The sequence below is a fragment of the Anser brachyrhynchus genome (assembly GCF_964034855.1).
Source record: "Anser brachyrhynchus genome assembly, chromosome: 9".
Taxonomy (NCBI): Eukaryota; Metazoa; Chordata; class Aves; order Anseriformes; family Anatidae; genus Anser; species Anser brachyrhynchus.
In genome coordinates, this window is record NC_137703.1 from 5,662,671 (window position 1) to 5,677,773 (window position 15,103).

The 15,103-nt window shown below is 43.1% G+C and overlaps 1 protein-coding gene across 1 annotated transcript in view; it reads left to right on the top strand.

The window, feature by feature from the left end:
• Nucleotides 1-15,103, top strand: part of FNDC3B (fibronectin type III domain containing 3B) — a 183,968-nt gene that overhangs the window by 83,909 nt on the left and 84,956 nt on the right. Inside the window, exons 4-6 of the mRNA XM_080605439.1 lie at nt 1,537-1,613; nt 9,890-10,133; nt 12,329-12,616. Of these exons, the coding sequence (XP_080461565.1) occupies nt 1,537-1,613; nt 9,890-10,133; nt 12,329-12,616 (609 nt within the window). The remainder of the gene's footprint in view (nt 1-1,536; nt 1,614-9,889; nt 10,134-12,328; nt 12,617-15,103) is intronic.

The following is a 15,103-nucleotide window of genomic DNA, read 5'->3' on the forward strand; positions in this document are numbered from 1 at the left end:
GCCTGAAGAGCAGCAGAACCACACGCTTGTAATGACTTCTGAAAGAATAAAAATTTAAACTTCAGGAGTTTTCACGTGCTTAATACGCTTGATAAATTATCATATTTCAAATGTAGCTGTGACTGGTAAAAACCATATGTGCTGATCAGGCTATAAATAACTGGGTAGAGAAAATGAGCCAGGATCAGAGAGATGCAAATGGCTCAGGTGGGTTCCTGTGTGCAACGCGCGCTTTGCGAGGGTGAGGAGAGAGAGCTGCTCGCTGTGCCATACACAGCCTGAAGACTACAAAGATACACGTGGATAGTGGTCAGCTTCTCTGTAGTTTAACGTGGACTGGTTTTGCTGATACCAGAAAACAGGCTGTGGCTTGCTTTGTTGCTGGAGATTTCACTGGACCTGTCCAAGCGTTTGGAGCGGTCACTGCTGTGCTGATAGGCAAAGCCCCAGCCGTGACATCCAACCTGTGGCTGGAGCCTTTTAGCTTCCTTTTCTAGAGTGTGACACAATTTGGAGATGCTAGGTGTCTGAGAAGGACATCCAAGAAGGTTGTGAAGCGATTTTTAGTGGAAACTAAAACTCCATTTGCGGTTACAAAGTGCAGAGTTCTCTCTGAGCTCTTCTTAAGAGTTTGACCATGAATGTTCTCACAGCCTATGGCAAATGCGAGATGAAGAGATTAGTATAAACATTTGCATATGTAATAAGAAAGTAATTAAATTAATTTTTCAAAATAGTAAATTCTCATAGCAAACATCTGTCTGATGTTTGGGGGTTTCGTTTTATTGACTGCTCTGGGTGATGTTTCTGGTTTAAATGGCTAAATCAACGAGCAACTGAGTCAACTATTTCCATTTTATCTGGACGCTTTCTTGTAGCTGTGAGGCTGTGTTTGCAAAGTTGAATGATTATGGCACTTGCTTTGTTATACTTGCACTCAGTGCCTCAAAATGGAACTGGCACGCTCAGGGCTGGATTTCGGAGTGGAAACCATAAGCTTCTTGCTTGTATAACCACATTCCAAGGTTAGTCTGAATAGCTGAGATAATGAATTTGGTCTTTGTGCATTCTTAAATAGATAGATAGCTTTTCGCATATGTGATTTTTGGTACAATTGGACGCTTTCCTTGGGAGCTGCCTAATTCCAGGCTGCACAGTTTCTGCTTTGTTCTGAGCTTCCATGCCTTCAGCAAGAATAACTTAACCAGATTTCAATATAGGAATTGTGGGCTGCTAAAGGACATATTGTGTTACTGCTTAATGCTGTATAAGTTGATCAGTGGGTAATATAAAGCCTGTGTTTTAGCTGTTTTATGATGAAAATATTATTTCAGCAGAATATATGTTAAAGTCATTGAACAATGATCTTATTCTCCGTGTGATGGCACAAGGCATTTTCCACACACCAGAAATGACTGGAGCTGATCATTTTGTTATTGTAGGCTCCTAAAATAAATCTATTTTTAACCTTTTTTGAGCAATTGTGCAATTTCTTTTTAACTGAAGAATAAATCTTTTTTTCTCCCTTTTTATTAGGGCCAGCGGAGGTTCCCATGATGTCACCCAATGGATCCATTCCCCCTATTCATGTGCCTCCCGGTTATATCTCACAGGTATGCTTTTGGAAGAATTAAAATGTATATAAAAGCAATAGCATTGATCATATAGAGAAGTCTACTTGGTTGAAGTGTAATTCAGAAATATTAATGAAAATTATACCTTTTCATACTCTTCCTCTTTACTGACAGTACACACACGTTTGGACATGAGCACGCATGTGCATCTGCACACACCATATGGGATGTGTACCAGGTTTTTAACAGTAGCTAAAACTACACATAGTTTGAGCCAGTGCGTGCAACGTCCCTACCCATGTGAGCGATCCACATCACTAGGTGATGCCTTAAGTCCTACTGTGACGGTTGTAAGGGGTAGGAGACCAGTGGAAGTGGGAGAAGGAGCTATCAAATGTGCTGTTGCTCCTCAGTGTCATCCCAGCAGAAACTTTGCAGTGTCTCGAGAACTCTCTTTGATTTTGTTTTAAGAAAGATATGATTTAATTATCTGTTTTGTATTTAGAGAAAAAAGGTGGAAAAAGCTTTTTACAAAGGTGTTAGGTTTTGGAACTCTTGAGCAGCTACTTTAGATTACCTGATCATTTGTTCTCCTTTCATCTTCTGCAAAGCTTAGAGGCTTTTTATAGTTAAAAAAAAAAAAGGCAGAGGAAGTGCAAACAGTGCAGTAAGTCTGATCATTTTTTCAATTTCATTGAGCTGTGTACTAGACCGAGAGTTTTATTAAAAATATGCAAAGCATTTCATATCTCATTGATGGATAACATAAGAACTTTGGATGCATACGTTTTGACATCTCGTTAAGCAGAAAATGTATGGTGTCCTGGAATCCCTTCCCCTCCCCAGGAAACATGTGAGGCTGTCTAATTCTGAAAAATTGTGGATGGCGTCATGCTTAAATCCCACAAAATACTGCAATCACTCTGTGGCATTTTAACTTCTGAACAGAGTGAAAACATGCCTCAAGTATGGAGGACGTTGTTAACCTTCTGTCTCTTAAAAAGCATAACCTGAAAGTCTCGGCTGAAGGCTGGACCCCGGGCTAGGAGCAAGCACACGCAGGACAGCAGGGTGCATGCTCCCAGCCTACCCCTAGCTGGGTGCCTGGGTACACCTTGAGACAGCATTTGCAATGCCTTTAGTGCTCTACGTGGGCTCACCTAATTTAATAGAGAGCCCACATCGTGCAGAGGCATATCCAAGGGACGGCTACAGTGTAAGAGAAGTGCCAAAACGTGTAAGAACCTTTGCAGGATTCTTAGAGTGCACCTCCATTTGAATGCATGTCTGGGGGATTGTCTTATATTTTGGCTGCCCCTGGATGTTTGAATAGCAGCTGCAAGAAGGAAGCATGGTTTTGCTTTGCTCTGTATCCAGTGGGTGGAAGGACTGCTGCCCAGGGAAGCAGTTGAGTCACACCATCCCTCTGGAGGTCTTCAGAAAATGTGTAGATGTAGAGCTTAGTGGCATGGTTTAATGGTAGACGTGGCAGTGCTAGGTTAAAGGTTGGACTAGATGATCTTAGAGGTGGAACAGTGAAATCGTGTTCACTCCCTGTGCGTGCTTCATAGCACATGGGGCTCCTCTCCATGAGTGCTACTTACAAAAATGTACAGGACTTGTACTGCAGGCTGGCTTCTCTCTTTCTTATGTCTTAATAGTTGAGAACCCATTTGGTTTTATTTTTAAAGGATTTGCTCTTCCTTTGAAATAACTTTAACACCTTTTTGTTATTAAACTGCTTAGACCTCTCAGTTCCTGTACTAAGATAAGTGGCTGAGTATAGCTGAAATGCTTTCAACCAAGCGATCAAAGTCTTACAGCTGTACCTTTGTCTGAACTTGGTTCCTCTTGTCTGCTTTTTGTGATTCACCCTAATAGTCACACTAAATAAACCTTTAAGTAGTTTCTTAACCAATAATAATAAAAAAGCCTCTTCTGAAAAAAAAAATTCCAAGCAATTCGAAATATGCTGTAAAGTTTAGGGGAAAATGGTGTGTTCAGTGCTTTTCAGCAGCAGAGTGCATTTTCTGCTGTGTGGAGAGTGAACCTCTTGCCTTTCAGATTGCTTCATATTAAATAATAGTTGAAAGCGTGTAGTAATCAAATTAGTTCTTACAGTAATAAAATCTTCGTGCCTTATTTGCTCTTGTTGCTTTGTTGTCTCATAGTTAAAAACACAGTTTCACGATGAGCAATAAGAGCACAACTTAGATTTAGAATGGCATGGGAAAGGCTATAAAAAAGCAAATTAAAGCACTCTGAGATATGAATCAAAATACATTTGATTTTTAGTTTGATTTGTCCCCAAAGCGTATAGGCAGAAAGCGGATACCCCAGCGGAGAAGTAGCAGTGCTATTAAGAAAAGACATGAAATCTTTTTTCCGTTTTGCTATGCCAAGCCTTTTGGAACTGTGAGCATTAGCCTTAAATTTTACATGAGTTATCTAGTGATTGCTACCTTGGATTAAAATGATACTTCAGTGCCTCTTCGGTACTGTGAAAGTGATCAGCAAAGGGAGCTGGCAGGAGGCTGCGTGCCCTGCAAGATCAGCTCTGTTGGAAGTTGGAAATATAGATCAACTCTATTTCTAGACTTCAAGGACCGTATTAGTAGTCGTGATTGGAAGCTGGGTTTGATGGTGTTACGGAGATGTTCTTGACAATGAGGCTTTGCTAGGGTGGAAAAAGATACTGGAAGGCAAATACACACACCCCGTACAGATCTTCCACAGTATGGTTTTTCTTTCAAAGGCAGGCAAAGTACAGCCAGTTACTCTGCATTTGGTTTTCAGCAGACAAAGCTCTGTGCACCTCTTGCAGGTATGAACGATTGTATCAGAGTGGGTGTCTCTGCAAATAATTTGTTGGATAAGGGTTAATAAAATATCGAAGAGGAAAAGTTCCCTACTGTGCTCTAGGTGGACAGTATTGCTGCTGTACAGGTTAGTCGTGGAAGCTGGCACTGTAGAGAAATTTGTATTAAATTCGTGCAACATCAACGACTTTGGCTGTAGCTGCTGGACTGCGGAGGAGAAGGGAGCAGCTCCTGCGGCGTGCCAGGAGCTGGGCACAAGCTGCTAATCCCAGGCCTGGCTCCGAGCTGCGGATGGAGCTGCTTCCCTGCCGCACGGTGGGGCCGCTGGGGAGTGAGCCCTGCGCTGGGACGCGGGCGTGAGGCCGCCTTCCCTCAGGCTGGTGGCCCAGTGCCTCCTCCTGGCTCCCGGAGCGCTGCGGCCTCCCCACATCAGCACAGACTGAACATTAAAGGTCATCATTTGGATGCTGAGCATCCAAATCTGGGGACACCCTCCTGCGTTATCGTTTCTGCTTTTCACGGTGTATGTTAGGGTGGAGGGAAGGAGGATTTGGGGTGTTCTGATGGGAGCTTGAAAAATGGAAATATCAAAAGCCGTGATTGTGAACTTGCTTGCTTAGGGCTATTGGCTGAGGACTGCTCGCACTTAAGTAAATCTGGAGTAATTCCACTGAGTTTGAGGAATTACTCATATGTAGTTGGACATGAAAAGTTGGCATGAAACTCCACTTTTGGTTTTATTTACAGAGTTGTTAATATGCAGTCTCTGCCGCAGATATTTTAAGGCTAAAGCACTCAGTGAGTGATCCGAGTGTGAAGTGTGCATAGTGCTGATAAGGCTGCTCTGGTCAGGAGGCAGCGCTGGGGTCGCGTAGGCTCCACCGCACAGCTTGAGCCATCGTCCTGCGGCTCGCTATTTCTGCATCGAGCGCACAGCATTTGATGGAAACAGACCATGACTTCTAGAAGGAGGGAAGTCTTTAAATGACATTTGAAGTGGTAGAAAATCCATCACATCCTCAGGATTTTGTTTCTCGTAAATTCTCACGTGGTACTTAGGGGCATGGTTTAGAGGGTAATATTGGTGGCAGGGGGACGGTTGGACCAGATGATCTTGGAGGGCTTTTCCAACCTTAATGATGCTACGACTCTATACACTGGGAGGTGTTCTCATCCAAATTAAATTCATCTAGCATAAGCTTTTAGCCACAGACTCTGTTTCTGTATGGTTTACTGCTCACAAAGCTTCTCTTTGTATGCTGGGGGCTGCAACCAGTTGAGTCACCCTTTAACAAGTTGATCCTCCCTAACACTGAACACCAGGAGGGTTTTGCAGATCTCATACTTAACAGAGCAAGCCATAAAGCGATGAGTCTTTTCAGTTCAAGAGTACTGGCCCTGAAAATGTGTATCATTCTAGATGTAAAATATACTAGCATTTTTGCCAGTACTACGGATGTTCACCCATGCTTTCCAAGTTGAAGGTACAGATGTAACGCTGGTGTTTGTACACAATGGATGACAAGGATAGCGATGCCAAACTTGTTGGAACTGGCATGATCTTGGATTGGCATCCTTAAAAAATTAAGTGAATAAATAAACTGTTGACATCTAAGTTCCTTGCAGATGAGCTCATTCTGTACTGTTTTCTGGTACAGATTGATTTATGAACAAAGGTTCAACTTAGTTTATGAAATTCCCGAAGTACTGGTCATGGTCCGCCCAGTGGCCGTGCTCCAGATGTCCTTGCTGAATCTTGCACACTAGGTTTAATGAAATAAGAATAGTTTTTTGAAAGGGAGTGGAAATGTATTCCATATTGCCGCAGTGTGCCCATTCGGTCAACGTGTGTGTTACAGAAGATGATGATTGTATTCCTTTAACCAGAACTTAGGAGAACACCGGTACAGTTTACCTGTGCAAAATGAACATGCCTGTGTTTTTCCTGGGGTTGTAACACTAAGTTTCAGTGGGGAAAAATAGAGAACTTGGAGGAGTGCTGTGAATTATCTCAGTTAGATGGAGTTTTCATTGCTACAGTGATGTATTTAATGTAAAACAAATAATATAAGAAATACTATTCTCAACTAACGGCAACCAATGGGGGAGGCAACTTTATTGTGTATGAGTGATGTTCATCCAGATTCTCCTTAAAGATCATGCGCCCCGCTTAGTATTTAGGCTTTTTAAATTATGGCAATAACCGCACAGAACTACACTATAATAATCCTGTTATTGAAGCGGCATGCCTGTTACACCAGCAAGCACAAAAAATATAACGGCAAAAGACAATTTAACTAGTAACTGTTTGAAGAACACAAAATAATGACAATTTGGCTCTAAGTGCCAAATGCTCAGAAATATTTGATTTCTGTAAATGTAAGCTGTTAAAATTAAGGATAACTTTTAATACTGCAGTTACATCTAGAGACCTCAACATTGCTTCTGGGCACTGACTTAGAGGCAGCTTGGTAAATAGTGCATTTCCTGACATTTATGATCTTCGTGACACCATTTTAAGCAGATGCAAAGAATTGCAGCTTTCTTCTTTAAGTAGCGAAGTTTAACCTCTCTGCTAAGTTATGTTATTTACAGTAACGGTTGAAAACTCATTTACTCTGTATTTGATAAATTGAAAAAGTGTCATCTCCCAGAATGGCGCTGCTAAAATTTACACACTGCAGGTTTTATAAATCAGAAGGTATCTGCAGTCTTAACCAGTCCTGTTTTAGTAGTTACTTAATGCATATAAAACCTAATCCATTGGATCGCCAGTTTTATGACCTGTTAAGGACAGAATATCATATTTAAAGGTTGCGTGTGCATCTTTAGAAATTTACATATCTACCTATAAATCCTAGTTTAGGGAGGAAATGTCCTGTAGGGCAAGGAAATAAAGTAACTTTTAGCAAGATCCCCTTTGTCTCTGCGTTCACTGGAACACATGCACATGAAGTAATAAGCATGCCGTAAGCATTCGTGGCCTGGAGGAAACAAAAGACATCAGTCTCTCAGCTTCTTGACAAAAGTCATTTGGAAGGCTGGCTCATCCCCTGCTCTCTGGCTTTTCTCTCACTACTGCTGATGTTCTGCAGCTTCAGCAGCAGCAGAATTTCATCAAAAAGGCCATCAAAGAGGCTTTGAGGCTTCCTCCCTGCTTTCTAGAAGATACTTCAGGAAGAGAAATTATAATAATTCAAGTATCGGTTTACATGAGGTGCTGCTACACAGTGCAGGCTTTCTGTCTAGGTCTGCTTTTTAACATATTCATCTTTCACCTAGGTCACAGAATACATATGTAGTCTGCTCTAGATGCACAGATAAGGTCTTGAACCTCTCTGGAACACTGAAGTCGTCTCTGGGGCTTAGCCTGGTGAAAGCCAGGACGAAAACTTCACATGTCAAAATGCAGGAACTTTGCTATCTCAGCGAAGTTAGATGATGATTGAAGTCTGAGAGAGTTTCTGCATTTTCATACAGAGTCTTAAATAAATTGCTTTACTTTTAGGTACGTGCTAAAAGGGAAAAGATTTCCCCGTTCTCTGAATTGGAGTGCAGGTTTCAGCCCCAGTACATGGTTGAGGGCTGTGGAGGTTGAGCAGAACCTGGTAAGGGAGATTGGAGGCCTGAAAACGCGGCAGTCAAAACGGTGTGCTGGTCTGCTGCTGGCATTGAGCTGTCTTTTGAGGACTCTTCAGCGTCTTTGAAATTTAAGGCTAGCGGATGACAAATTGCTAGCTTAGGTTGTAAAGTTAGAAGTTAGGAAAAGTACTTTAAGCTAAACAATTCCTATTCTGGTTATTCAGCATAGCGAGCAACACATTTTTTAATGTGAAACATCAATTACAAGTGACTGAATTACTTTCTGGAGAAAATTTTCTTCTGTAAGGAGGCCAGCCAGCCCACAGAGTGTCCATGTCTGTGGTGTCAGCCCATAGCTGACAGGCATAAATTCAGATAGCCCTGGGACACAAATGGCATCAGTTAAGAACTGGGTCAGCTAATGCTGGTTGAGTTTTACCCTGTGTAAATTGCTCAGATGATGCCTGAGACATGGACTTGTGTTTGCTGGAGCATTGCTGCTCACGGCTCTGGCACTGTGTATTAAACAAGGCTTGTCACCCTGCAAGAGTCAGCAGAAACAATTGTGTGCCCATGCCACGATTGCTTCAGTTCGGGGTATATCAGCGTAAATGATTCTTTTGTGGTTTAGGCTAAGACGTGATGATGTTACTGGAGTCAGTGGGGCGTGGGAATCTTTCACAGGTTTTCTTCTGCTGATGCTGCTGGCGAGGTTGGATGTCTCCAGCAAATGTGGTGGCAAACGGCTGAAAGTGGCAGCATCTTCTGGCAGATGCTTAAAATTTACTAGACTTCATCTGCCAAAAACCTTAGCATGGGTTGTCTTCATCAGCACATCAGGAAGCTTTGTTCTTTGCCCTTTTGTCTGGGCTGCCAATGATGGGACCCTAAGCTGTGCCATTCACTTCTCTCACACAACACACTCATCCCATACATTATCTACTCCCCGTGTGTCATCAGTCAGTTTAGAAAAAATAGTTTCCGACCAGCCTGTTTGTTGTCTGACACTAGATTATGCTTCCTTCATGTTTTTCTACCTTACGCATTTCTACACACAGAATCAAAGTAACATTAACTGTTCTATGTGGCTGTATTTTGAAGTTCCCGAAATGGCAGAAGTTTTTTTGAATAAGATTCAAGAAAAGCTTGGCTCGTAGGTCTGGACCGAAATTGGGCTGGTTGACTGGTCTCCAGAAATACAGCTCTGGAAAAAATATAAGCTGAAAAACTATTTTCAGCCTAAGCACATTTCCACCTTCCTACATCTGGTTTTACATGCTTTGACTATGGTCTTTGGGGCCAAGCTATGCATATTTGAGGGTTGATTTGCATGGACATATAGACGAGCTCTCTAGCAGAAGAAAACTTCTGCCCTGTGGTTTGCTTTTAACAGATACCTGTTGTGAACAGAGCAAGCCTTTGAAAAAGGGTGTCAACACAACACATTCCTGCAGCTTACAGCTCTCTGTGCGCACACAAAAGCAATGCCAGTTAATTTCCAGCTGTTCCTTACTCTGTACTCCCTCAAATAGCCCTGTCCAAATCAGTAGCAGAAATTTGATGTGCAGAAGGTAAGATTGGCCCTAATGAGTACTCTTATTTTGGTGCCTTCTATTCCTTTCTTAATTGCTTTACTCTCTAAATACAGGGTATTTATGTTGTCCCTTACCCACCTAGTTATCACTAGCAATAATTAGTCTCCCAGTGATGAGTGTGGCTATCTGAGTCTCCAAAAAAAAGCCACATCACCACTATGGTTGCTTGCCCTGACAGTAATTTTAGAAAAGTGCTTACGAATAAACCGAAGGACCATCCATTTTATAATGGGAGAACAAACCATGACCAGTGCTGTTTTCAAACCGTGTTCGGTTCAGGTGCCTCATAACGTGCTCCTTTCCCTGCCTTCCCTTGCAGGTGATAGAAGACAACACCGGCGTTCGGAGGGTGGTGGTTACCCCGCAGTCCCCGGAGTGCTACCCTCCCAGCTATCCCTCGGCCATCTCTCCAACCCACCACTTACCTCCGTACCTGGCGCACCATCCCCATTTCATTCACAACTCTCATACAGCGTTTTATCCTCCTGTCACTGGACCCGGGGACATGCCACCACAGTTTTTCCCACAGCATCATCTTCCCCCTACAATATACGGAGAACAAGGTGAGTTGGAAGGAAGTGCTGGCGTTTCACACCTGTATTCAGGGGGATCTAAGGGCTAGCGGAACCAAGAGTGGATTAGAGAATTTAAGGAGAGGTTTTCCCTGCAGGGATTCTTTAAGTGCCCGAGCAGGAAAGTGTCAGGGTGTGTCACCATCCTGAGTGCAGCAACGCAGGACAACCCGATGTTGCAACTCTAGGTTGCAGACACAAAGACAATTTTAACTTAATTTGTAAATACAGTGGGAAACAATTCTCATCCTGTGTTCCAAACTAGGGCTGTGAGTCACGCTGATTGTTCTGCATTGTCACGATGCAGCGTTGTACAGAAAACCCAGAAACAAAATTTGTCAGGCCTGGCTTGGGAATGAGGGTGGTAAAGGAGGGCTAGATCCGAGCAGGACTTGCCACAGTCATTTCCAGTGGGAAAAGCCGAATACCGCTTCCTGTTGGCAGCATTGTGCTTTCTGCCCCTCAGCAGGTCACAGCCACAGAGGTTTTCCAAGAAATAACAGGCATTTTCTGTTTGTTGTTCTGGTTGAGACTGGGCAGTAAGTCACCGAAAAGCACCGTCTGATACCAGAGGGTAGTGTGGCAACCCTAATCAGGCCATAAGTAAATAATGGCAATAAAAGGAGTGAAAGCAGCGTATTTCTGTCTGAACTAGCACTGTTGTGTCTCTTCCATCCTGGAGATAAGTCTTGGTGTAATCTGAAAGAGGGCATTAACCAAAAAAGCAATCAGCAAAGGTATTTGAGATGCTTGACATGGAAATCAGTTCTGGATTCATGATTTTACTGCCAAAATACATGGAGTTATTACACTTTGTAAAGAATATTCTCAAGCCTTATCACCAGAAGTAAGACTTTTTTGGAGTGGGAAGGAAGAGACAAAGAGAGAAAGAGAAGTATCTAGTGATGCTACTCTTTGAAGTTTCTGTTGACCAACAGACCTCATCCTCTAAAGGGGAATGGGCATTACAGCTGATATTTAACTTCCTGAGGGAAGGCAATGGGAAAGTACCACTGCAGCCCATCAGATAAATAGGTGAGGAATTCTTCTCTTGAGAAAGGAGCAGTGCAGTTTGTCAGAGAGTTTAACAAAGTGTTGTGTGCAAGCATTGGAGCGTGTTAGGTAAACATAAGGGCTTTCAGCTGCTGGCAAAGTAGATGTTGAATGTTTCTATAGCCTACGGATACTAAGGGGCTGTTTCAACTTAAATTTAAAAAAAAATAATAAATCTTTGATTGCCTTACTGGAATGACCTATACCTGTGACCTATACTAAAATAATTGAAACGGTGAGTATTGTACTCATGAGTCATGCATCATTTCCCATTTGCCAAATGGCTTGTACTGTAAACAAAAATGTATTTATTTGTATCACGCTGTTCTTAACCAGGTAGTTGATGTGAGAATCTAAATATGATTGTGTAACCAGAAAAGGAAAGGTAAAGGGCAAGACAGCAGAGAAATAGAAAAGAAAGAGTCTAGCTAGCTGAAACGACTTGGAAAGTTATAATACAGTATACATGGTGATCTCAGCTTAAAAACAAGGCTACTAATAGCTGGGTGGGATGCCTGCTTGCTTCAGAGGTGTTCATGATAACGCATGAATGGGTTTAGCAAAATTGTAAAGAATATGTTGAGGTGGGGAATGTATTTAATGTTTATCTGAAATGTGTGTGTAATACCTGTAATATTTTTCAAGCTTTTTTAGATAGTTTATCTTTTCAGCTCCTGTTCTAAAACCCAAAGCTTTCACTTCAGGCTGCACTTCCATTTCTCTCCTCAGGCAGGTGGGACTAACACGATTGCAGCTGGGCATCTCCACTTATTCTGTCCAGTCAAGTTCTGGGGAAGAATCTGCTGGATTGCTTAATGAATTTAGGAAGGCTTTTTTCCAAAGTATTAGTCTCCGTGGACTTTTCCTTGAAATCTGATTGCCCCAATTACTGTATTTTACTTTCAGATACACATTCATCCAAAGAATTGTGAAATCTCAAAGAGCAAGTGAGCACACTTAATAAGATGCAAAAAATTCATCAGTTCTGCAGAAAAGCTTTCTTAGAAATAAATGGTTTGTTGTAGAAGTAATAAGGAAACTCTGGTATTTAATTTGGAGATAGTCAGAAATCTGGTTTTCTGAGGAATTTTGTTGCTGTTCTGACTTAATGTGGGTGAATTCTTTCGTTTCAGAAATCATACCACTATATGGGATGTCCAGCTATATTACCAGGGAAGATCAGTACAGCAAACCACAGCACAAAAAACTCAAAGACAGGCAGATCGATCGCCAAAACCGTCTGAATAGTCCTCCTTCATCCATCTACAAAAGCCATATAGGCAGCTGCACAACTGTATATAATGGTTATGCAAAGAGCCACAATGGAGCAAGCAGTGGAGGCGGCGGGGGGGCACCAGGAGTAAAGAAGCCAGAGCGCAGAGCAAGAAGCAGCCCAAAGTCTAATGAACAAGAGCCACATGGTAAAGACAGTTTTATTTATTTTTAATTCCTTTTTATTGCACCTTTCCGGCTTACGACCGGCCGCCTGTATATGGATCTAGTAACTATGCCAAAAAACACTACCACCCACACATAAAGACAGCGTTAATACAGTGTGAACTTAAATATAAACGTTGAGTTTGCTCTGCTATATTTGTTTTGTAAGATGAACCCGTTGCCTTCCTATCTTTCATGACTATTCCCTGGTAGCTGTAGCATCATTCTCCTTTTATCTGTTAGAAACAGCAATGAGAGCTGTTTTGGCTTACGCTCTGTGTGTGTGTAGATTCAAGTCTGCCACTAGTTAAAAATTTGATGATGCTGTGTTGCTGCTTCCAAAACTGCAGAGTACCCTGGAAAAACTATAAAAGGTGTATCATATGTAAAGAATAAGAGTCTTGATTTGGAAAACCAGACTAACCAAAACCTCTTGAGAGGCACATAGGAATGTATGAATTCAGAGAAAAACTTGGAGAAAGGTGCGGGAGAACTGAAGGCGATAGGTTCCTTTACAAGAGTTTGTTAACTGAGGTTCGGGTGTGTTTTACAGCTTATTGTTCCCTACCAGGTTGGCGTGCACGTGGGATGGCAGCTGGCAGGTCTTTTGTGGGTGCTCGGGTGTCAGAGCGACCTGGTGAGCCGGCCTGGGACTGGGGCAGGCGAGCGGCTGCCTGGCAGGGCGACTAGGATCCCTGCACGCTGCTGGAGCAGGAGCTTGCTCACTGAGTTAGAAGTTCTGCTTACTGCTGCAGTTAGTAGAAACCACATTGGATCGCCAGATTGTGCTACCACGCAGCAGCTTCAGCCCTCCAGGAGCTTAGCAGCCTGCACTGGGCATCGCAGCATCGCAGGATGGGGCTGTGCCGTGCCCTTACAGCGCTGCGGGCGCGCTGCTCCGCTGGCACCAGGGAAGGCAGCTGGAGTCCCTGCCTGTGTCGGCAGGGGATGCAAGCCTTTGTGATGGGGAAGTGGACGACAGGCATTTCTGCTCCTGGGTCTGGTACCCCTGTGTCTGAGTAATGCGGCTGCCCGAGCATCATTTCTCGGCAGCGATTTCTTGCAGGGGTGTGTTGCTTCTTGCTGGGCACCTCGAGGCAATCTCTGTTATGACTACAGCGAGGTTATTGCACAGTGCTGTAAGAATAATACTGGAGAAAACGTTCATCAGACCATGCAAGGACAACTTTACTTTTTCCAGATTACGGGACATGAGATATTTAAGTTAATGACGTACTTTTCCATAAAATACCCACTAATTGCGTGTATTATGCACGTAAGCGCTCCTGGAACATTCTGCCTTGTGTCAATGCCTTGCTGCTCCCTGATGATGCTCAAAGAACCAGGGTTTTTTCCAAAGAGCTGGTTCAGCACTGGTGGAAGAGATGGGGTGACAGCATCATCAATAGTGCTGAAACTGAGTATGTGAATGATGATGCTGGAATATGTAAACGATGTGCGTTTCCTCTGGTCTTTTTCAATGACGGCATCATGTCTTTCTTTAGGGAGACAGAGTTGTAAATAAAGATTTGTGGCTTATGCTGGATGCTAGAAATATGCCATTGTAAAATTTAAAAAAGAAACGAAAACCAATGGCTTATAATTGAAAGGTTAGCAACTATTCCGTGTATTTGTTGTGGTAGGATGGACGGTGTCTTGTACAGATAGAGGGCTTGGAGGCCCGTGGAGGTTCTGATTTGAATCCATACTGCTGCTTTTCTACAGAGCTGGTTTAAAACTTGACCAGGAGTGGAGGGATTGGCTGTTTTTTCCTTTTTTATTTTTTTGAAAGGAGCCTCGCCATGTAAAAGAGCTGTAAGCGGAAATCCTGTCCCATTCATGCTGTCCTTTATGAATTTCAGTCTGAGTCACTTCCTTCTCATGCACTCGGTGGTTCGCTCCTTGGTCGTGAAATGATCTGCTAGCTGGGAAGCTTTGTGTGCGACCGCAGGCGCGGTGGGAACGCAAGCAGTTTTAAGCATTCTTATAATGCTTTTGCCTCAGTGCCACTAAAACATTTTTTCTTTCAGATCAGATAAAATCTTTTTTTAGCTCTCACTGAAGTTTCAAGAACCTAAGATAGGCAAAACTAGAGCGCTCCCATGAGCAGAAGTGGGAAGCGGGAGGTGGAGCTGGTGCGTGCATCCTGCCCGTCGGCGGGGTGGGCTCTGGGGTACGGCTGCCAGCACAAACAACCCGAGCGGGCTGCGGGCAGGCAGCTTCACTGGCACCTCAACATATACCTGGCTTGCAGAAGCTGTCCATACCCGTTCTCTGCCCTAGAACAACTCTACAGAGACTAGATGGATCACAAGCCTTTGTAATACCGTTATCATAGGTGCACAACCAGCCTAAGCCACGAAGGTGGTGCTTTCCTAGAGCTGAGGTTTTGCATGTCTGAGTTTGTGCACTAAAGCAGGCTTGAGGTGTTCCCAAAGGTGAAAACCATTGCTTGTATCTATCCCTGCCTG